A 23,308-nucleotide genomic window follows, 5' to 3' on the forward strand; every position below is an offset into this window, starting at 1 on the left:
ATTTTCCATGCAAATGGACATCTTGTTTAAATTCAGAAGCAAAAAAACCCTGGGGATAAGTGTAAGACCCACAACTCAATTTGCATGTTGAGGAATTCAGACTGTAACAGAAGCTTTGTCATGTTAAGGTGAGGTCTTTCCTGTGGCTGTTCAAGTGGGCTCTAAAGACTTTTTAACATGTAGCAGGATATTAAGGGGGGAAGGTCTGACTTACATCCCTTTTTTTTCAGACCCACTTCTGCAGGTTTCAGCACACTTTCCGTGTCTCGCCTGCGGGATGTTGCTGAGGGCGGGATAGGTGCCCAATTGCCTACACACGATTTCATCAGGAAAGGTATATGATTTATTGCCCTGTAAAGGGTTTTGACATGAAACCTGTGAAAAGCACTATATAAATGCCAATACAATATAAAACGTCACACAAATACTTTACTCATTAATTCTGACCCTGTGCTTTTGTACTGGAGAGAAATGGGAGTGAAATATGAATGTGTTCCTTATGCTTTAGAGGGAAAAATGGGTTTGTGGATTTGATAAAGGCTGATGTGTTAACCTGCCTTTGCAATTCCTTTAAAGACAAGCAGCAAGAAGCCCATTCTCTGCCTGGCTGTGAATGGCAGTAGGTAAAGCACCAACAAAGGGAAAATCCGTGTTTGTCCATCCTAACAGTCCTTGGTCACAATAGTGCTCTCTTGACACAAGCAGACGATTTCAGTTCTTTCTCAAAATTTCATCGATTCAGCACTGCTAGTGGAAGCCTTTCTGCCATTGCCCCATTACATTCCACCTCCTCCCCCTCCCCCCCCAATATTTTGTGATGTTATCTTCTTTAAACAGCTTAATAACCACCCCAGCCTCCATGGCATTGGACAGGCCTGTTTCAGCTTGCGGCTTCAGTGAAAGAAAACGTCTTTCATGTGTTACTGACCCGGCTGAGCTGAGCACAGCTCATTCAGCTTCTGCATTGTGCTGCCCACAAGGGACAGTGGCTCCTCAAAGCCCATGTCTCACCAGTCTTTCCTTCTGGGAAGCCACTGGGTTTGGCCAGGAAGGAAGGGGAACATCATGGCAGAATCCAGAAAGCCCCATTTCACCTTCAGCAAGGAGTTTTTAGCCTTTCCCTGCTCACTTTGTGTAATGGGAGACAGCCTGACCTGCTGGCAGGAATCACAACACCCTTGAGTCTAATCAACCAAGGTTTTCTCTCACCAGCTGACCCAGCAGCGTGGTGTGGCTTCAGTTTTTTTCCATACATCACCTTTAACTATTGCTGAGTACTGAGTAAAATTTACTGCATTCCTTCATTTGGATTTCAGGTTGCTCTTCAAATTCCTCCCCCCTTCTGTGTTTCTCCGTGATTTTGATTGTTTCTATTTTTGCTTTTAATAGGCTCTTCACTTTCTGCTGATCTCTCCTGACATTTTTCCCTTTTCATTTGCAGTACTATTAATTCCCCTCTCTTCAATGTTTTGTCTACATTCAGCACATGCTTGGTTTTCTCTAGTGGCCTGTAATTACTTCCCCCCCACCTTTAATTTTTTCAATTACTTGTCCACTGATTCTCCTTTAAGAGCAAGACATACTGGGGGTAGCCTCTTGAGGGTATGACTTTTTTTTGGCCAGAGCTGGGGTTGTGGGTATCAGTTGCACCTCTCTTTGGTCAATCCTCGATGAGTGTTTTGGTTACAGTTAGTTGATTTGCAGGTCCTGTTGCATGCTTGGGGATGGTCCTGCACTGCCACTGTCTAGTGGGAACAGGGGCCGTGGCAAACTCAAGCCTGGGACCTGAAACCAGACCTCCAGCTCTTGGCTGTGGTGGAGCTTCTCTCCCTTGCAGGTAGGGGGTGGAGGAATGCCGAGACCAAGGGACCAGGGCAAAGGAGGCCAGGACATCTGCAGTGAGGTAGAAAAGCAGATCCAGCTCTCTGACATCCCTGTTTATCAAACCAACCTCCACCCTGGTCTTCCAATATAACCTCTATCTAGCCTGGTAATTTCTCCCAGTTTTTGTTTCAGTCTCATCGTGGTGGAAATCCAAGTCCTTCCTACAGGCAGGAGCAAGATCTACTTCATAGCTGGCATCCCATACCGTTTTCATGTGGAAATGCTTCCAGCTGAGCATTTTGCAGGTATTACTGGTATTCTGTTCGTGGCTCTCAAACCTATGAATGCATTTAATTCTTCCCAGCACTTGTGTTTTCAGTGGCACCTTCACCAGGGATAGGACAATTCCAGGCCTGTGGAAATCTGGAGCCAGCTTTGCTTCGGGAGGGTGTCTGTACCAGGCCACAGACGTGTGTCCCACGAAATCCCACTGTGGGCTCCTGACAGCTCCCGGTGTGGGGGGTTCACCCGCGCTCTCGCCAAGGACCGGCCCACATGCCGCACTGCCCAGTCGCTGCCACGAGGGGGCGCCGCAGACCGCAGGGCGCCCGCGCAGGGGCGCGCAGGGGTCGGGGCGAGCCCCAGCCTCGGCGGCGGCTGCAGCCGCGCAGCTCCGCAGGGCGAGCGCGGCTCTTGTCGCAAGCAAAGCCGGCCTCCGCGGGCGCGCAGTCGTTCGCTGCGGATTCCTCTCCAAAGGCGGGTCGAATAGCGTTACTGGGGTAAAGGGGGCGGTGGGGAGCGGTGCGGGAACATTTGCTCCCTCACCTCTGAAGTCGTTTAAAGGCAGCGGCACGGGGCGCAAACGGAGGCTTTGTGCAGGCGTGTGCGTGAAGCACCGCGCAAAAGAAAAAAAAATACAAAAAAATAATAATAAAAACCCCAACCAAACCCCAAGTGGTCAAACCAGGTTTGTTAAGGAATCCGGTAAGTTATAGGAAGCAAAATTAAATGTCTGGTGCTTACACGACGGCATGTTTTACAAGGGAGAAGGAAACTGTGCAGAAAATGCATGGGCTTTTATTGTTGGTTTTCATTGCCTGTATTGTGGTGGATGCTTTATGCTACGGAGAGCAAGTTTAATTGAACCAGATCGCTGATTTCATATAGCAGGGGGCATGAGGTGTGTGGGGGGGATGTGTGTGTTTTGTTTTCGGAGTTAACCGTTTCGGGGACTAGAGGCAGGCAGGACAGGGCTCCGCAGCCTCCGAGTTTCGAGCCAGCAAATAAAAACACATTACATAAACCCAAACACTGAGCTCGGTTATCAAAGCCTCAATCTCTCTCTATTATTTTCCCTTGTACTTGGTGCCTTTTTTCTTTTTTTCTTTCTTTGTTTTTTTCTTTAATCACATCTGTCGTTCCCAGCCTTTCCCAGGAGTGCTGAGCAAAGCGACAGCTTCCATGTGACCACCTAACACAGGAGGAATTTTCTGCTGGGAAACTTGGGAGCAGTTTTCTTCTTTCCCTTCCTTTCGAGAGCTCGGAAAAGAAAATGTGCATCTTCCCTGTGATTAAAGTCTCCGCATTTGTCCTCAGACTTCTCGGGCTTATCCAAACTTTCGTGCGTGTGTGTTTATCGCCCCCACCCCCCTTTCCGTGCATTTGTAAAGTAGCCCCATCTAGCAATGATAAATATCCCTGTTGATCACTTGATTGATTACCTCTCGGAAAGGTCACGCGGGCTTGCAGTAATTTCCTTTTGCCTAAGGCTCCCTTTTCACTTTTACTCCCGCACGACAGCTCCGAGCATACGGGATCTTTATTTTTTGATTTTTAACCCCTAAAGAGCTCCCCGAAAACAATGCGGTGGTGAGGAGCGGGAGGGGAATCAGCCAGCGGGGCCGCGCTGCCCCAGCCCTCGCCGCGCTCTCGGGGCGGGTCGGGGAGGCAGAGCCGCCCTCCCCTGCTCTCCCGCGGGCTCAGAATTCGGATTTAAACAACCAGACAAGCTATTAATTTACCCATGCTACCCAGGGTCCTGAACCCAATTAATTTCTAATAATTACAGCCCAAGGGGGCTGGAGAGATCCCTCTGCCTCCTTCCAGCCTCGCCACTCCGCGGCACCGAGGTCAGCATATCATAATAAAGTGTATATTTGGAGAGTGATCAGCAGAACAGTGAGTTATTGCAGTGAATGAAAATTGTTTCCATTTTGGCTAATTGAGCCCGTGGCTGAAAGCTGGAGTTCTGAGACTAAATAAAGAGAACTGTTTCATTCCGAGGGGGACTGGAAATCCCTGCGTGGCTTTTTGGTCACCCAGCAAGGAGCTTAATTTCTCAACAGCGAACCTGAAATCAAGCGTTGGGTAAACAGTATTAATAATTACATTACAATGATTAAATTAATCTTACTGGTAGCTAGGAGAATATAGCTTGAGGTTGAATAGCACGATGTAAAGTTCACTGCACAAAGACAATAGCACAACAAATGCCTCGATGAAGAATTCCAACTTTTCTCCAAGTAGGCTGCTGGGCTCGTTCGATTGTAATGTAAGGAAGGGAAAATTTCCTGTTACGGGGAATGCACTGAAACCTGTGTGTGAAGGGGGGCGTGGGGGGGGGGGGGGGCGTTTTGTCTCCCAGCCTATGTTAGAAATAGTTTTAATTCCCCCCCTCCGCCCAGAAAAGAAAACCAAAAACAAACCAAACCAAACCAGAACACAACAAAGCAAACCCTCAAATTTAAATACTTCGTTCCGGCCGCTGATGTGCTGCAGGGGCGCCCGCAGTCCCGCAGCAGCGCAGCCCCGCAGCCGCGCAGCCCCGCGGCCGGCCGTGTCCCGCCCGGGAGGCAACGGGGGTCGCCGGCGCGGAGGAGCCTCCCAGCGCAAACGAAACGGATATCCCGGGGGGCTCGCGGGGACCTTTCGGGCAGTGGGGAGACCCGGTGCGGCCGCGGCACCTGCCGGGCTCCCGGGGCCGGCGGGCAGGTGGCCGTGACGGGCGGGCGCCGCCGGGGTCAGGGCTGCCCGCCCGGGAAACCCGGATCTGGGCGCCCGGCCCAGCAGCGGGGCTCCCACGCGTGTTCCCCGCCACGCCGGTCGCGGCTGCCCACGGCGGAGGACGCGCACCTCTGCCCGGGCGGCGGCTTTGTCGGGGTCTCCGTTTAAACCGGGGAGCGGGGGCAGTTTTGCCAAGTTCACGGTTGTCTTCGGTTCTTCCCCCAAGCGAACCGGCGCCGCGGGTTGATGAGGAGGGGTGATTCGGGGACACCCTGATACAGCCCCGCAAGGAGAGAGACGCTGCCTGCGAGCAAGAGCTGGGGTCTGTAGTGCCCGTTCCCCGAGGGCAGCCCCGGCCCTGCCTCCGCCCGGGACAGCCCGAGGGGTGCGGAGGGTCTGCGGCCGGGGAAGGCCCAGCTCCACGCGTGTGCGCGGCCGCGCAGCGCCCTGCCTGCCTGCCCCTCCTGCTCGGGGGGGTGAGGTGCATCCCTGCGCGGCTGCGGAAGGCTGCGGGGTGGGCGCGGGGCAGCTGCTGGGCCTTGAAAAAAAAGAGAAACCCAATTTGCAACTGAAACATAACGATGGGCATCAAGGACGGCTCCGCAGAGAGGGTTCAAGTGCTTGCACCTATCTGCCGGGCGATGGGGGAGCAGTCCGGGAGCCGCCGTGCCCCCGCTCCACCCCTCCAGCGCGGGGGCTGTCACCAGTGGGGTGCGGGGGACGCTGGGCCAGGGGGGGAGCCGCGGGCGGCCCCGATCATCAGCAGCGGCAGCCGGGGGGGAGTGTTTGTTGGGGTGGGGAGTGTGAAGGGGGAAGGGGCGATGCTGAGGATTTTATTAAAACAAAAAGTTGAGCAGCGTGTATGTACTGGCGCAGCCCCGAGTCTGAAAGATTGTAATTTTCTTTTATGGTGTCTGGCAGGATTTGCAACAGATATTAATGGGAACATAAATAGCGCATGGAAGGTATTGAACAAAACTGTTTAATGCAAGGAGGTTGTACCAGAGGAAAATCTATATGTAGTTTGGATTGATTCATACCTCGGACACAGCCGTCCCCTAAAGGAGCTCCCAATTTCTTCGCGCTCCCTCTTTGATTGGCAAACCCTGTAATTAAAGCAGATTAGAGCGGTGGGTTCACCGTTTTAAAAGCGCCTTTTTTCTTTCTTCAGCCCAAATGGTGGCGGCTGAACCGAGTTCAAGGTGGGGAAAAAGTGTGTGCGCTGGGCAAGGGGGCATACATAGTAAAACATGTCAGTAAGTTGTGCCTCTCGCTATATACGCAGAGACCTACGCTAATTGCGGCCGGGTGAGAATAAACCATTTAAACGTTGCGAAGACGCCAGGAGAACGCTAACGTCACACACACACATATACACGTATATAAATGTGAAAAAAAGAAAAAAAGCAGAAAAAGGTAAAAAAGAAGGAAAAGGTAAAAAAAAGAGCAAAAGGTAAAGAAAAATATAAAAAGGTAAAAAAAAAAAAGGGAAAATAAGTAAAAGTTTTTTTTGAAAAAGTAAAAAGGTAAAAAAAAAATACAAAAAAGGATTAAACTGAGGTAAAAAATAGAACAGAGAAAAAGGTAAAAGAGAAAAAATGGAAAAAGTAAAAAAAGAAGTAAAAGGAAAAATAAAGGAGAAAGGTAGAACCCAAGCGGAAGAGGTGAAGGAGAGGTGTCCCTTCTCGCCCCCCAGCCGCTGCCCCGCTGTGTCCGGCTGCGCAGGCAGCGCAGCGCAGCGCAGCGGCAGCCCCTGGGCCCCTGCCCGCCCGGCCGGCCCGGCCCGGCCCGGGGCCGCTGTCGGGTCTCCCCCGGCGGTGATGGATCGCTGCAAACTTTTTTTTGGCGGCGCTGAAATGTTGAAGAGCGGGGGGGAGCCGCCCGTGCGCATGTGCGAAGGTGTCCGAACTGACAATGCTGGAGAGATAGCGAGCCGGGATTGAGAGAAAGGGAGAGTGTGTGTGCGGGAGAGGGAGAGGAGAGCGGGAGAGGGGGAGCGAAAACGGAGGAAAAGCTCCAGGAGGAGAAAAAAATATAAGCCCCCCCCCCAGCCGCACGCCAGCATCGGCCGCGGGACGGGCAGCATGCGATCCAAGGGCCGGGCGAGGAAGCTGGCCGCAAGTAGGTGCAATACCCCTTTCTCTTGGCTTTTCACCCTCCCTCTCTGCCATGTTGCACAGACATGTCTGATGCGGCGCTGAGCTCGCAGACAACCTGCAGCATCCCCACTTCGCCACGGCCCGGCCCGGCCAGGCTCGGCTCGGCTCGGCCCGGCAGGGTCCGGGAGGGGGCAGCCGGGTGGGGGCTGCGGGCGGCCAGCGGGCGGTGGGGAAGGAGTTGAGGAGAAGTTCAGTGGCGAGCGCTGGAAGTTGCTGCCGCTGCCGGGGGCTGGAGTGTGTGGGGGGTGGTCGGGAAAAGGGGGTGCGAGTGGCTCCGGGCCCTATAGTGGGCGCTGTCGGCCGTCGGCAGGGCCGGGGTGGGTGTGCGAGTGTGAGTGTGTGTGCGTGTGCGCGGAGGGGCAGCGGCAGCCCGCGGGGCAGGCGGCGAGCCCCGGGCGCAGGTAGCCGGTGCGGAGCTACCGGGGACGCCACCCCGGCCGCGTGCTTGTGCCAAAATCCAGCCCCAAACCGCGCGTGGAGCCGCGCGGGGAAGCGGGACGGGACGGGACGGGGGGGGCACCACGCGTGGCCGGGGATGCCCCGCTCGGGAGGGGGGGCAGCGGGGGCTGTCGGAGCGGCTCGCAGCACGCTGGGGTCCCCGCTCCGAGGCGAGGTGAATGCTGTCATGTCAGGCGCTTTTCCAGCACTTTTTATACAGTTTGGCCGCCCGGAGGTCTGTGTTCCGCGAGGCGAGGGCTCGGCCGTCCACACGCGAAGTCCGACTGATTTAATTATTATTACGCTCCCCCATCTGTTTCTCCTTTAGGATGGGGAGCTTTGCTTTTAACTGCAGCAGTCTTGGGGCTTATATTGTTATTTTCCTTATATATATATATATATGTTATTTAAAAAAGGGAATCAACAACAAAACTTCGCCAGCTTTCGCGTCCTATTTTAAAAGCAGCTGATGTCTTTATTTTCTCTGACACATCTGGGCAAGTTTCATTTGATATCCATGGCGATGGCAACTCACATTCCCGAGTGAAAAAAAAAATACGGGCAAGCGAAAAAAGAAAACCAACCCCCCCCCCCCCAAAGCTCGGATGAAATGTTGCATAAGTTGCGTGAGGTAAAAAGCAGATGCTTATGTACTCTTTATTTGTGAAGGGGAAAAAACCGTAGAGGAGCCTGGAAAAGGGGAAGCGAAAGATGTCTCCGGATCATCATCAGCTTTTCTGTGAATCTCAACAATAACAGCAGCAACCTGCATTTGATGAGGGGATTTTAAAGTGGATAATCCAGCGCCCACAATTTAAAACCAAATATATTGCTAGATCTCCAGGTTGCCATCCCTTCTTTGGAGGTAATTACGGGGAAAAAATTAGTAATTCTCACATCCCCGACAAAATCCGTCAGGTTTCTTTGCCTCTGCCTTGCCTTTCTCGCTGTGCAGCGATGCAGGGCTACTCCTGCTCCTGTTCCCGCTCCCGATCCCGCTCCCGCTGCTGCTCCTCCTCCGCGGGCGAGATCCCACCGTCTGCAAAGTTTCTGCTCTGGGCTCTCGCTGCAGCAGCAGCAGCACTTCCACCCCCCACTCCCCCCAACCCCCCCGTCCCCGACAGATGCGTTACATTAAATAATCCTTCGGTTACAATCCGCTCATAAAGGAAATCATATTTAAAAAGCCGGGATATTTTTTCCCCCGTATGATTCTTTCCCCCCCCGAAGAGCGTCTCACTTCCACGGCAAGTGGAAGGAGGGTTGGAGGCGACCCCTGTAATTCAGTTGTTCGAGAGGAGAAGTTTTTAGCTTTTCGGTTCTTTCTGTCTGGGTTGGGAATAGGAAAGAGTTTGTAGCCTTCACCCTCCTCCGTGGAGAACGGGGTAGGTCGGGACCAAGCGCGCTTCTGGTGTAATTTCGCTTTTACTGCTTCGTGCGTGAAACAAAAATCGGCCCGATGGCGCGGCTGTCGCTGGTACGCGGGGAAGCTTTTGACTCTTCATTGAGGCAGAATCCGTGAAGCGTGCATGCTCTTGACCTCAGTGTAAAATTGATAAAAACCAATTTGGGGGTTTTGCCCCTCCCCCCCCCCCCAAAAAAGAAATAAAAGGGAAAAATAAAAATAATAGAAGAAGAAACAAGCAAAGCCACGCGGGGAGTAGCGGGTGAATTTTTAAATGTCAAACTGTAAAAATAAGAGGAAAAACCACGCTGAAGGCTTTGTCCCCGCCACATTTTCGGGTGGCAGCTGGTGGGGTGCGGACCCTGAGGGGGTGCAGGCCCGGGGTGCGGGCCCGGCCGCCCGCATCGCGCTGCACCTGCGCGGGCATCCCCGCTCCGCGCTGCTCCGCGCCTCGGCCCCGGGGCAGCTGCTTTTCCACTCGGGTGGGTTTGTGCCCGCCTGGTGGAACCGTATCCCCGAATAACCCCTGGGCTGGGGCAGACCCCAGCCACCCAGCAGCCTCATAAAGAGCCAGGAGGTGATCAGATTAGGGGAACACACGGGAAGAAGGAGGCACTTGTTACTTTTACACTTTATCACCACTTTTTTACAGGCAATTTAGTGCAGTCAAGGTAGATCCAGATCCCTCCAACCATCTGAGATGGTAAAATAACACTTTCCTAAGTTTCAGCAGGTTTTCCTGAGCCTGTAATTTGCCTCAGTCTAGTACTTAAAAGGCTTGATTGAAAAACAGAGCTGGCAAGTTTATTTGCCTGTTTAAGACTCTGTGCAGGAATTTGTTTTCGAGCAGGGAAATGTTTGCCGTGTCCGGGCTCCCGGCCCTCTCCGCGAGGCGGTTTACTTTGCCACCGCTTTACCCTCGCCTCTGCCTCCCGCCGCCGGCACCGCGGGTCCGTAACACCCCCCGCCGGGGGGGCAGCGGGGCTGCCGGCGGCGGCGCGCAACCCGCCCGGGACACCGACACCGGCCCGGCCCGGCCCGGCCGGCCTGGCGGCACCCCTAGCGCAGCGCCGTCCCGGGTGGCTCCTGCTGGAGGGTGCGGGGCGCAGGGGGCTGCGGGGCCGGGCGAGGCAATCCCATTACACGCCGGGCACATTTTCACCAGGCTGCTCGTTAACCCTTCTCAGGGGGGAGAGCGCGCGTTGTGGCTTCTCGCTTCTTTCGTTCTGCTTTCTCTTTCCCTCTTTCTTTTTCTTTCTTTCTTTCTTTCTTTCTTTCTTTCTTTCTTTCTTTCTTTCTTTCTTTCTTTCTTTCTTTCTTTCTTTCTTTCTTTCTTTCTTTCTTTCTTTCTTTCTTTCTTTCTTTTCTTTCTTTCTCTCTTTCTCTCTCTCTTTCTCTCTCTCTTTCTCTCTCTCTTTCTTCTCCTCTCTTTCTCTCTCTCTTTCTCTCTTTCTCTCTTTCTCTCTTTCTCTCTCTCTCTCTCTCTCTCTCCTCTTTCTCTCTTTCTTTTTCTTTCTTTCTTTCTTTTCTTTCTTTCTCTCTCTTTCTTTCTTTCTTTTTCTTTTCTCTTTCTCTCTCTCTTTCTTTTCTCTCTTTTCTCTCTCTCTTTCTTTCTTTTTCTTTCTTTCTCTCTCTTCTTTTCTCTTTCTTTCTTTCTTTCTTCTTTCTTTCTTTTCCTTTTTTTCTTTCTTCTCTCTTTCTCTCTTTTTCTTTCTTCTTTTTTTTCACTGTTTCTCTCTTTCTTTCTTCTCTCTTTCTCTCTCCCTTTCTGTCTCTCTCTTTTCCTTCCTTCCTTCCTTCCTTCCTTCCTTCCTTCCTTCCTTCCTTCCTTCCTTCCTTCCTTCCTTCCTTCCTTCCTTCCTTCCTTCCTTCCTTCTTTCCTTCCTTCCTTCCTTCCTTCCTTCCTTCCTTCCTCCCCCCTTCTTCCTCCCTCCTTCCTTCCTCCTTCCCTTCCTCCCTTCCTTTCTCTCTTTTTTTTCCTTTTCCGCTTCCTTCATCCTGGTTCCCTTTCTTCCACCTCTTTCCTCTCTCTCTCTGCCTCTGTCTCTCTCTGTCTCCACCGTCGCTTACTCGGGGCCAGCAGCCACCACGAGTTTGTGACCACCTTTGTGGCACTGCGCAGGCGATGGCACGTGGGGCTGAGCCCAGCGGTGACTCTGGGCTGCTCCTCGGCCACCCCGGGGCTGGCCACGGTGCGGGGCAGAGAAAGGACACAAAGGAAAGGGATGGTCCGAAAGGCGAGCTCGTTATTAATACAGCCCTGCTTGTAAATGAAAAATGTAACCCTTGTTAATTAACGCTGTTTACATGGGGTACAAGAAACTTAAGAAATGTTTCTACAAAGGGGAAGGAACTGTTTACAAAACTCTTCAAAAGTGTGACATATTGCTGCAGTTCCAGCACTAAAAAGCCAAACACACTTACACGCCTTTGAAGTTGGCTGGCTGAGGCAACATTATTTGACTCGGATTCAGATATTGCTTGTGGGTATAACTAATGGCTTTTACTTAGTTAGTGGGCTGGGAGGGGCAAGGGCCTGGGCGCCGTGGCCATTGGGTCCCTCCAGAGAGCTGGGCTGGCTCCCCGCCAGCTCTGTACAATGTCAACATTGAATATTTGAATTCCCAGACTCTATTTAACAACTTTCTAAATAAATAAACTCATTGTGTGTCTGTGTTTAAAATTATTTCACCTCTTTCATGAAAGCTACAGCATCTCATTACACCGGCCTCTCCGGCTGCTTTTCCCCCTTTTCTTTCCTAACAAACACAAATGCAGCTGAGCATGAATTTTTTCTTTCCCCTGCCTCATACCTCTCCTTCTCTCCCCTTTTCACTCTCTGTCTTCTTGTGAAGCACGAGTGGAAGCTGCCTGCACGTCCCATGATGTCCTCAGTGGGACAGCTCTGTGCACCCTGCTATCTAATCAGAACTAAAACCAAAGCCAGGTTCACCAACTCGGTTAAATATTAATCATTTCTAAAAGGAGGCCCATCTGAGTGCCATTGCTGCAGCGGTGCCCTGTACATACTCAATCATTTTGGCTGCTGTACCACAGGCAGGCTCCAGGGACAGCTTTCATTGTTGTTGCCATAAATGGCTATTAGTGTTCATATTCACCTATTCATGGAGTTATTTAAGTGCATGTAAGTGTGCAAGTGTCTGTGTTTCTGTATGCATGTGCATATGTGTGCATTTGTAACATAGCCTTCTGTTTATGCCCTGGAGATGCATATATCTGTATGTGTGTGTATATATATATATAACTGTATAAAATAATGATGTATGTGTGTGCACATACAGAGAGAAACACAGGTAACTACATTTGATACCTGCAATCACAGTTAATGTATGTACTGGTTTAGAGTGGGGTTGTGGTATGCGTAGGCTCCTGGAGTGCTTGCAGCCTGTGCACCTATGTTTGAACATCTGCACAGGCTCTTAGACGTTGTGAGTGTATACAGACAACACAGAATTGGTATACAGGAGCCTATGCATAGTTCCCTGGGATGCTTCCCAAAAGCTCTGTGTACTTCTGTGGTGGAAGTATTTGTTGTAAAATGTTTATTGGCTCCACGTGTAAGTAAAGGTGTTTGGCCAGAGAAGGAATTTCTGGCTGTCCTGGGGAGCACAGCTCCCTGATAAAGCTGCCTAAGTTGCTGAGGAAGAAAGTGGGGTGAATTTTCTGCCAGGACAGGTACATGATGCAGAAGGATAAAGGAAAGCATCAGAGACTGCTCCGGACCAAGGTGGATGAGGAAAGGGCAGTAGGAAGCAGGTGGAGTTTTATAAATCCCAGGTAATGAAGCCTTGCCCGCAGAAATTGCCTTGCTTTGCAGTAAACCACTTTCTTAACAGATGTACTTTAACTCTGGAAGGGCTTGTTCAGACACTTAGATTTCTGACCAAGAATTCATGATATTTGTTTATTTAAAATCTAACTAGGTTTGCTGTCATTTTTGGAGCAACTTGGTGCTCTTTTGCCGTAATTTAATACAATCAGTTTTCCATCACTTCAGCCTAGTCAGACAAGGAGTGGCTTATGAAGAGCAGAAGGAGGTTTAATCCCACATGGTTTTCAAACTAGCGAATACAATGTTACCCAGAAGACAGAGCTAGAACTGAACAAATGTGTATCACAGGTGTCCCTGCTCGGCGCAGGGGTGCCCTGTGCCCATGTTTAAGGGCAGAGGGAAGCAGGCGGACTGTAAAGATGGGAAGGAGGAGTAGGGTGTGCACACTGAGATTAGGATGCAAAGAGGGGGGCCTGGGGTCACAGAAGTTTGTTGCTGCTCTGATGGCTTTCCATTGGGTTACTGCTGCAGCTCTTAATACACAGGCTAGGAACCAGACAAGACCAGTATAGATTGTAATATGAACCAATAAGCGTCAGAAAGCGCCTCCAGGCCTCCTTAGCTTCAGGGCCTGATGGAGGGAGATGTTTGCTGGTAGATAATCTCAGCTAGGAAACAGTGAGGTGGGGAAGGGAATGGAGAAGCTGAAGAGAAGTGCGTGTTGTAATGGCCAGGACTTCATCTATTTGCATTGCCATTTTATATCAAAAAAAGTGCTCAGGGTATAAGAATTCGTTGACTTCATGTTCCCTCCCTCTTGTTTGCATTTCCAGGCTATAGCGAGGCATTGCCTTCTCCAGTGCTGCTGAAAGAAAAGGCAGGCACAGAGCCGTGTGGGAGGAGGGAAGCTAGCCTGCGATGAATATTGTATTTGGTGCTAAATATGTAACAAAGAGAAAGAAATGTGAGCTAATCCAGCAATAGGAGTTGGGAAGTGAAATACAATTCGTTTTATTTCAGGGTTTAATATTGTGGTCTGTTTCAGTGAAGCGTTATCTTTTAAACTAGGATATATGCAATGACATAAAACCCCACTACCTTAAGGGAATGTCAAAGTTTGATCTCCAAATAAAGGAAATTCAAAGTTAAGGCTGAAATGTACCACATGGCCTCCAAGTCCTAGGAACAACAGGAGGCAAGGAAGTAGCTAAAGGTATGGGCTGCACTTTAAAACGAGTCCAGCAACTATGAAGCCGCCAGTGCTTGTTGCTGACACACAGCCCGGTTTGAGCTGGGATTTGTACTAACTAGAGAAAGGCTGGCTCAACAAGATCCGCAATGATCTCGAGTCTTTGTGGAAATCCTGGCTGATCTGTGATGAGCATGAGTTTTACAGTGCAAGGATTACAGGTCTGGGCTTAATTTATGCAATAGAAACACTCTGTCCCCTTCGGCACCAGCAGCTTTTGTTTAGAGAATCTTATACTGGAGCAAGATTTTGGTTCAGAATAGAGATACACCCAAGTTACAGCTTTGTTCCTTTTCTGAGGAACTACTCATATGTCTGAATGGGTGCACTACTTTTTAGCCCTGTTTCAACTAAATTTAAATTGCCTGTAAAATAATCTGCAGAATGGAAACTGCCACACAACCGTAGCCCTTGCTCCCTGACCCAAACCCATATTCCGTTGCAAGGCAGTGCGCTGCTCTGTTTCGTGATTACAATAAGTTAGAAACCAGAAGAGCAAGACTTCTATGAATAGGTTATTTTTGGCAATTGCATCACCAATTATGTATAAAATTTCAAAAAAATATGAGTTCTGGCAGTTTGATCTCTGAGAGGGCTACAGAAAATGAAAGCTTTGAGACTGCTGTAACATCATACTATTTTGTCTATTAGATATCATTAGATTACCAGAATACTCAAACCTTCGTATCAACCAATCTAGCAAAAATTTCCCAGGTGGTTTAAATTAAAAAATTAGCCATAAATATATTTTGTATAATGCAATTTATTATGGATGTTTATTGTGTGCAGTGGGAAAATGTTTGGTTTCGGATGATCTTACTGTATAACATGTGCCCTACTGAATCTGTTTATACTGCGGCAGCCTGCAAAGGCCCCAGCCTAATTCTGAGACTGGCTGGGCTACACGCTTCGAAAGCCACAGGAAGGCAGAGCCCTTCCCCTGGAAAGCCAAAGGGGCAACAGCAGCTTGTATGGGATATGTGCAACAGAAAAGCTTGGCAGTGCGGGAAGAAATGAATGGCAGAGAAAACTGAAGGATGGTTCATGGCAATGTTGTTTATAGGGAAAAGGGGATTAAAATGATACCAGCTCCCAGCTGGTCCTATTATACTGGGATGAGGGCTCACCTGTGGCCAAGGAATGTTTTGCCTGCCACATCCCGTGTTATCCAAGCCTTCTCTTATTTCAGCTGGGTTTGGTGAGTGGGGTCTGTATTCATACCCACCCATGACTCCAGATTTGCCCTTTTGTAGCAGAGAGGGGACTACCCTAGCCCTAGGGACCTGGGGGTCCCTGTGACAGACACATCCACCCTCTGCTGGGATGTTGTGACAGGGAGCTGATGGCTTCAGAAGAACATCTCCTGCCCCCTCTCCTGTTCTTGTGCACAAAGTCCGTGTGCTGGCAAGGGTGAAACCGTTTCTCAATTTAAAAAAGTCTCCTCAACTCCTCCCTCCCCCAGGCTCCTTCACACATGTATTAACACCAAACTGGCAAAGCCGATGGAAAAGAATTTTGCATTCTGGCAGCAGAGCTGGCTCAGCGCTTGCTGCGGGCCTTATCCCAAACCCACCAGAGCTGAAGAAGCTCGTACCCGACTTCAACGGGCTTTGGATCAGGTCTGGACGGGAGGAATCCTCTTCCTTTCATTCCCGGGGGGGTGCGGATGTGTGCGGTTATCAGCAGCTTTTGCTCTCTGGTGTGCCCCAACATGCGATGTTGTAACAGATACCTAGATTTACATCAGTGTAAGTGAATTAGGTTGGGCCTATAATCTGGCCTCATTTAAGAGTCATTTTAGCCATTACAATGAAATATGAACGCCGCTGATGGGGGGACTGCGGTGACTTTGCATACTTGTTTCCTGCTGTGCCCCATCCATGCCGTGTGCTCTCCGTCTCTCCCATGGGTCAAGGACTGCTGGGGGCTGTGGCGGGCACTCAGGGGGTGTGCAAGGGGTCCAGCACCCCTGACTAGCGCTGCTGAGCTGAGTCCCAAGGACTGTGCTTCTCCAAATAGCCTGAGTTTGTACCTTCTAAACAAATAGCTTTGCTGTTGAAAGTGCCTGGTGCCTGTAGTAGTACCATTTAATGCCTCCCCATTTCATCTCAGACTAACGGAAGGTATGTGAGAGACAAGCACTGACTGCTGGAAAAAAATCACCCCAAACATGTCTAAAATGCATCTTGAGTCACTGGTGGTGCTTATATTTTTGATTTAAAAACCATTTAACATTTCCAGCATTTGACAGAAATGATTAACCTTTCCCTCCTGAAAACTCTGCGATTTGAACTTACTGTGGCACGTTTTATTTACTTGCACCTTGGTGAGGAGTTAAGCAATGCTTTTTGTGAGTTTTAATTTTTCCCATTCTCTTTGTGGCTCCCTATAAAGGAAGAAAAGGAAACGTTGTTTGAAAGAATTTTGAGTGATGTTTCTATTTTACTTTTTTTAGGCTCTTGATGTATTTTTGGCTGCAGGGACTGGCATGAAGTATTGGTCTAAGAATACACAGCATCAAAAAGCAAAGGGATATCAGCTGTATCTGAGTTAACAGCACTACTTCATACTTTTGCTGTTTCGTTCTTACTGTATCATGATAATGATAATTCACAGTGGTAATGAAGGCGTGTCAATTGTGAAAGGTAAACAGTACTATGTATTTGTCCTGATTCTTTCAGTTCATATAGTAAGCAATACCCCAGTAGTCCCTGGCTGCCTGCGTAAGAGCTATTAAGCATTTATGCTCTGCCTGGATAATCACCATCCTGGAGTTTATGGTACCTGGTGTGAGGGAAGATACCAGATAAAGCCAAGGTAACTGAGTGATGAAGAAATGATGCACTAGGTCGCTTCAGATGCAGATCAGAGAGATCTGGGGGAATAAAACCATGCGGTGTCTTTAGTATTGGCGACCAAGCTCAGAATGAGAGAAAAGGTGACATTATCTGTACTGAACCAAAGTCCTGAGTGAAAACAGAAGCAAGACTGAGCCAGAAGGGGTGAAACAAAGTTAGAACCAGGATGGGGGGATGCAGGAAAGCTTCCCAACTGCTGCTTTCACCATGCGCCGTGCTGAAGGATCAGCCATGGACCAAAACCAGACGATTTATTTCCAACCTGACATTATTATTTATTATGACTTGAATTAAAGCAGCAACTGCAGAACCCAGCCAGGACTGGATGCCTGTTGTGCTGAGCTTTGTGCAAACATGGGCAGTTCACACAGAGCTTAGGCCCTAAGAAAGGCAGATTAAACATCGAGCCTGCTGCCCTACGTACGCAATTGCAGCATCGTTGGAGGCAGTAATAAAATTCTGAGGAGAAATGGGTGCTTTAAGGAAAATCCATGGAGTAGGGACTGTGGAGTGCTAGGCTTTCCGCTTACACATGGGTGGATGTGCTTCAGCTTTAATCCCATCAGTCCTCTCCCTCTGCCAACAAATGGTTCCCCTGGCTCCATTTTAGACAACCCTATTATTTTTGGCTGTGTCTGTAACCTTGGATGATCAAGCCGCATTAAGCTCTGAGTGTCCTTGCAGCATCATCTACTTGCTTTCAAAGAAAACAGCTCTGAAGGAAGAGGGCAATACCGGCAGATAATCCAGCCCTATAAAATCCCTGGGTTGTGGTTCCAGCCTGCTTTCCACCCGGGCGCTGCAAGAGGGACGTGAGCAGTGTGGCTGGCAAGTGCCAGCAACCAAAAAGTCCCCCAAGCCTATAAGGTTTATTAAGATCTTTTAAAGTCTGTGCCAATAAAAAGGGTCCACGCAACCTCTGAGTGAGGCTTCATAAACTCATTTTTATGTTTGGATAATTTAGAGCCAAACCGTCACGGAGTTCACATAGAGAAATACCTCACGGAGCATCACAAACTGCAAAGAAAATATATTGAGGAAAGAGAAGGCTGATAATTTTATGGCTTTCCTTAAAGCTAGGCAGTAAAATGGGCTTTATTTAGCCATTTCTTAACTGATTGCGATTTTGTTACCAATGCAACCGGTTTAGATATGCTATTTTGTAAATAGGAAGGAATGTTGGAAACCAGGGTGCTATGGCTTTGTGCACAGCACCTGGACCTGCCGCAGGAAGCAGTGCCATGCACTCCTGGTTTGCCAAATGTTTGATCTTTGGATCAGACCGGGGCAGGACATGGCAGCAGCACTCAGCTCTGCTGTGAAAAGTTGTACATGGAGCCCAGCATGGCTGGGTAGCCCGTGGAAGGAATAGTCCCTTTAAAGCCAACTGAGTAGTTTGACAGGGGTTCAAGGATGAGCAACATACACTTATTTGTGGAGAGTGAAGCATTTGTAAATCGAAATACATTTAAGAGCCCTGATTTTTACCAATGAGGTGATCATCGCAGTCTCAAGGCTCACTTTCCAAACCAGAGGATATTCAAATCATTTGTCCCTTAACTTTTTGACCAAAACGTGTGTGCGTAAATCCAGATCCAGAATCCCTTCGATGGGATTTACAAGATAAACCTCCACTGCGTTTGCTGCTCACACAAATATTTATTTTATACTCGTCACGGTTCATCTTTTAAAAATCTGTTTTACAATGTAATAATTCACACTCGCTTCTCTTTGGGAAGTCATTTATAGAAGGAAGATTAAATGTGGCTGGGCATTAGAGGGAGTACTGCTGATACATGCAACAACTCAAAATGTTGAGGGAAGTGATTATGGGTATGGGAGAAGATGCCATCTTGACCTTGGCGGTTTGTTTATTAGGCACTAAATCGTGGGCATTTCTTCTCCCAGTTATAACTGGTCCTAGGACTCAGATATAACCTCAGAAAGTCCTTTCTTGGGTTTTAAACAGAATTTAGACATCATTTGTGCTCAGTATTATTTATGCAGCTTGAATGAGAAAAGGGAATGCAGAGACCAATGTGGGAAGGAAAAAAAAAGAGAAGAAACCAGAGAAAAAAGGAGTATTCATCCAAATGGCCATATTTCCTTTTCAAAAGGTTGCCCTTCCTGGTGCCACAGAACAGAAGGAATGAGAAAATACTCTATGTCTTTTTACCCACTTTGCTTATGCACCTTGTGCATATGTCAGCCAGTAACCATCAAACTTGTCCCACCAGCCTTCAGTATTTCACTGCAAGGAAAGGGCTGTCTCTTGATGTCAGGAGCAAAGGTAGCACTGGAAATCAGGTGGAAGTGACCACACAGTGGGCAGGGATGGTTGGGGGACTGGGAGATGGGACATGCCTGACGGACTGCTGTCAGACCCCTGAGCAAAAGGAGGCAAACAAGTCAGCTCTGTTGGCACCTTTCTGTACAGGAATATCAAAGTAATTCAAGACATCCGATTTAAGACTTAATTGGTGTTTTTCAAATACCAAATAGGCCCTGAATATGCTGTTCTCCATGGTTTCCTCTCCCCAGTGCTATACTAGGGGGGGTTTTGATTTTTTTTTAAACATACATACATACATGATCTCAGCAAGCCAATACAGCTGAATCACCTCTGTGCATCCTGACTTCCTGCTTAGTCTCCTGTTTCAGAGGCTTGGTGTGAACTAAGGTGCTGGGCTTACTCTTCAGGTCTACATATTTCCTCCTGGTTCCTGCTCTGCAGAAATAGCTGTGCTCTGTGGGTCGGTGAAGATCCAGCTGAAGCTTGCGAGGGCTGGAGGAAGCAGTGTTGCTTTAGGCTCCCTGCCTGCAGAGTGACATATCAGAAGTAATAAGTCTGAGCCTGAGCTGATGTCTAACAGCATCGGAGAGCGGGCTGGAGGGCTGAACTTCTGCAAAAATGAAAGCAAGGAATTTAGCAGCAGTAAAAAAGAGGGTAAGGAAAGAACAAAAAGGAAAGGAAATAAAAGTGATATGAATGGCTAGAAAAACAGCTGTGTCCAAATATTAACCTCTGCTGCTGTATTTTGACACTGGGCTGCATTAGCAGAAGTACACGGCAAATACACGTTAAGTTGGAAGAAAGTACTTAATTGCAGAAATTACCTAGATCATCGCGACACAGAAAATATTTTAGCACAAGACATTTCAAATCTGCCAGTAGCTTGAAGACAGCTTCTGCAGGAGGCTGGCAGGAGAAAGTATGTTTTACTGGTGGGCTTTTCAGCCAAACTCTCTCACTCTTGGAGCTTCTTATCCCTTTTCTTCTCCAAGATACCTTTACCCCTACCACTGGAGGAGCAGAAGCAGATAGGCCTTTCCCCAGCCGATCAGATGTGGCCTGCCCAGCCATACCTCCTGTCAGCCACAGGAACCACACAGATAGAGCTGGCTCGGGGGGCTTTTTCCCCCCCTTAGCACACTGAAGGAATGGCCCTAAAGCACATGGAGCTAAACTGGTATAAAATTGGTGTAAGAACAGAACCCGCTTTGGCAAGGGGATGAGCTCAACGTGGCTCTGCTGGCTGTTTGCCCTGGGATCTGTCCAGGGTGGGAAGAAAGCAGATGCAGGGCAGTCTTCACTCTGTCAAGGCCTTCTCTGGCCTCCAGGGCTTAGAAGTGGAAAATATTTATGGTTCTTTAAGATAAAGAGTTTTCTGTCCCTTTTGGATTTCTGGATGTTCCTGGGGATTGCATAATTCCATAAGCATCATTTGTTTCAGAGAGTAAGATCACAGTGAGACAGCTTGGGCTTTTATTTCTGGGAATATCTTTATAGGCTTGTTTTCATGGCTATGTAACAACATTATTTTATCTATCCATCTCTCATCCACTTCCTGATACACAGAATTATCAAGACTACCCATCAGTCACTCCTGTGTTTTCTAGCCCTCGATGCCGTTACCAGTTATTTAGGATATCTTTCCAGTATTGCAGCCACGCTGATCTTGGTAGCTTTTGAAAAAATCCTATCATGTCTTTCAAAAACTCTGTTGAGATGTGCAACGCCAGCTGAAGAGAAGCAAAAGATTAGACTTGAGTTATATCATTACTGGCTTCCTGAGTGCTCCAGTGAGGAAAGGCAGTTAACTGAGTTGTGGGCTTTTTAAGGAAAGAAACAAGAAAAACCAAAAGCTGTGTGGAAGAGCAGGACATGTGCTTTTATAATTATGAGCTAACGAGCTGGGACTGCGCACCACCTGATGTTGTCCTCTGCAGCCTTTCATGTACTTGGCCTGCCCAGCTGATTTCTTCCTGTGGATGCATCGGGATTTCTCAAGTTTTTAGAGGCTCACCTGCTCTGTTTGTGGACCTTACGTGCCCCATGGCCTAAGGTATGATAGGACATAGGGGTGGTGGGAGATACAGGAGTGGAGATCACTCAGTACAAATTAAAAAGAGAGATTGAAGGGTACATCCTGCTTCTCCTGAGCTCCACCTCTGTGCAGCTGGTCAGGGAGCTGCTCAGCTGTGCCACATCATGGTGAAATTGGTCCCTTTGTTTTGGGCTTGTTTGCAAGATAATTACTGAATACGAAGGCTGGCTTTGTCCTGGGCTGAAGGCAAGTTTTTTTCTGCTAGATATTATGGTGTTTGGCCTGTAGGACACTGTGGAAATTATTGCTGGTGTTTTACACCCTGCTACAGGAACAGTTGTGTATAGAGCTGTGATTTCAGGTACTGCTCAGCTGGTGGTAGGTTGGGGTCAGGGATGTAATTTGACTTTTGGGCTTTGACACAGTGTAAAACTGCCTTTTTGCTGCCTTAGCTTCCCCTAGTGCTGCCTGCAGTTGAAGCTGGGTGTGTTTCTAACTCCTCAGTGTAATTGTGTATTGTAACAGCAGTCTCAAGTTGTCATCTTAGAACTGGTATCAACAAAAGTGATTCCTTTTGGAATTTGGGCAGAAGCTACAAAAAATGGTCTGATGTTTTCTTGAGAAATACCTCATTTTCCTTTTTCTTCTGCAAAGTTCTCACTTCTTTAGTGCTGTGTCTACTGGCATTGATTTTTTTCAGTGTTGGTTATAAAATCCCAAAGCAATAGGAGGTGCGCATTTTTCCTTCCCCTGTGTGCTTTATTGGAGATCAGCTTGGGGGAACAACAAACCGCTCTGTTGCAAGCACAGTCTCTCCATCCACAGCTAGAATGTTACGGGAATGCGTGTTGGATGTCTGGTCTTGTTTTACTTTCTGTCACAGCCTTGGGTGCCAGTGCCTCCATTGTTTCTTCTTTCAGCCCCATGATTCTGCTATATTCTGTGGGCTCCCCTCTCGTTACATAGGAATACATACGAAAATAAAAATAAAATTAATCTCTGGCTGCAGGTTTAGATCACCATGAGTCAGCTGCAGAAGCCAATGTGTCTCTTTAGCTTCATGCTTCCTGGGTCAGTAGTCTGTGAGAAGGGAAATGGGTTTGAGGATGCTTAGTGACTGGCTCTTGAAAGCTCAGCGTGCTGTGCAGAGGGAGAGAGCTTTGCCTGTTGTATTTGAAGCAGTGGAATTGATCAAATTGCACCATCTACTCTGGTTTTGGTTAATATGCATGATAAGATGTGCTAATCCTATAAGAGCGTCTGATGAAAACAGGACAGACAATTCCACAGCAGCTTTGCTGACTGTGGTGGGGTGAGGTGTGTGCTGGAGGCTGTTACTGCTTGAGGAGCATCCTCTGGAGAGGGCAGGAACTGCTGAAAGGGTTCTCCAGCTGCTTGTGCTGCCCTCAGTGCCGAGGTGGGGGTAATTCCCATGTTGGTGCTGGTGTTTCCCACATTTATGGGAGCCACAGGCTTTGCAGAACCAGCAGCCACCTCTGGTCTGAGCAGTACCAGAAACAGGAACCTGTTGAGTTGTGTAGCGCATGCTAGAGCTGCGGAGTGGTAGGTGAAAACTTCTGTTCCTGATGAGTTGAAGATGGCTTTTTTTCCTCCCCCCATGCGCGTGTGGAAGGGGACTTAGATGTCTGATGCCCCAGGTGGAACAAGCAGGTGATGGTAGAGGAGTATGATAGTGCATGTATGTGGGTGAATGTGTGTTGCTGTGGGTTCTAACACCTCTTAGCTGGTTTATCCGTAGCTGGAGGTTCAGTATGTGGCATCCATTTGCTAGACTGGTGAAGTCTGTGAAAAACCTGGAAGTTAATTTCTGACCAGGCTGAGGCATCATTTGCCATTTAAACTTGTAAATCTGTGTTTATCCAGTGCTAACAGATGTAACGTAAATGAGTTCCTGTGCTCTCTGCCGGTTCGCTAATGGCACTTGTTTATAAGTGCTTTATGTTAACAGCTATTTGATGGTGCCCATTAGTTTTTTTCTAGGTTAATGTTATATAATAAAGTGAATGCTAGCCAAAAGCAATAGTAATATGATAAACAAAAAATCCAAATGCTGGGTGAGAAATGTAATGGAGCGAGGACTGAACTCTGGTGGGAGTTTGGTTTAATCTCAAGGTTAAAAAATGTTATAATTTGGGTTTAAGTAAATTGGCTCTTTAGTCCCAGAGGTCTTGCTCTCGTACTTCTTGTGCCTCCAAAGCTTCCATTAATGCCTATGGGAGTCTTGGGGGCA

General features: G+C 48.5%; 1 protein-coding gene and 1 long non-coding RNA gene across 5 annotated transcripts in view; both read left to right on the top strand.

Annotated features, from left to right (window-relative positions):
- The first annotated feature begins 1,733 nt into the window (after window positions 1–1,733).
- Window positions 1,734–3,423, top strand: LOC136010919 (uncharacterized). Its single transcript, XR_010611066.1, has 3 exons — window positions 1,734–1,903; window positions 2,017–2,129; window positions 3,250–3,423. It is a non-coding gene; the product is annotated as an uncharacterized LOC136010919 (long non-coding RNA).
- Window positions 3,424–6,803: 3,380 nt separating this feature from the next.
- MECOM (MDS1 and EVI1 complex locus) overlaps window positions 6,804–23,308 on the top strand; it is a 343,190-nt gene continuing 326,685 nt past the window's right edge. For 2 of the 4 annotated variants that reach the window (XM_065674617.1, XM_065674618.1), the window contains exon 1: window positions 6,804–6,948. In XM_065674617.1, the coding sequence (XP_065530689.1) occupies window positions 6,912–6,948 (37 nt within the window). In that variant the 5' untranslated portion in view covers window positions 6,804–6,911. The remainder of the gene's footprint in view (window positions 6,949–23,308) is intronic. The other 2 variants (XM_065674619.1, XM_065674621.1) reach the window with 1 other exon arrangement.

The sequence above is a fragment of the Lathamus discolor genome, chromosome 3 (assembly GCF_037157495.1).
Source record: "Lathamus discolor isolate bLatDis1 chromosome 3, bLatDis1.hap1, whole genome shotgun sequence".
NCBI lineage: Eukaryota > Metazoa > Chordata > Aves > Psittaciformes > Psittacidae > Lathamus > Lathamus discolor.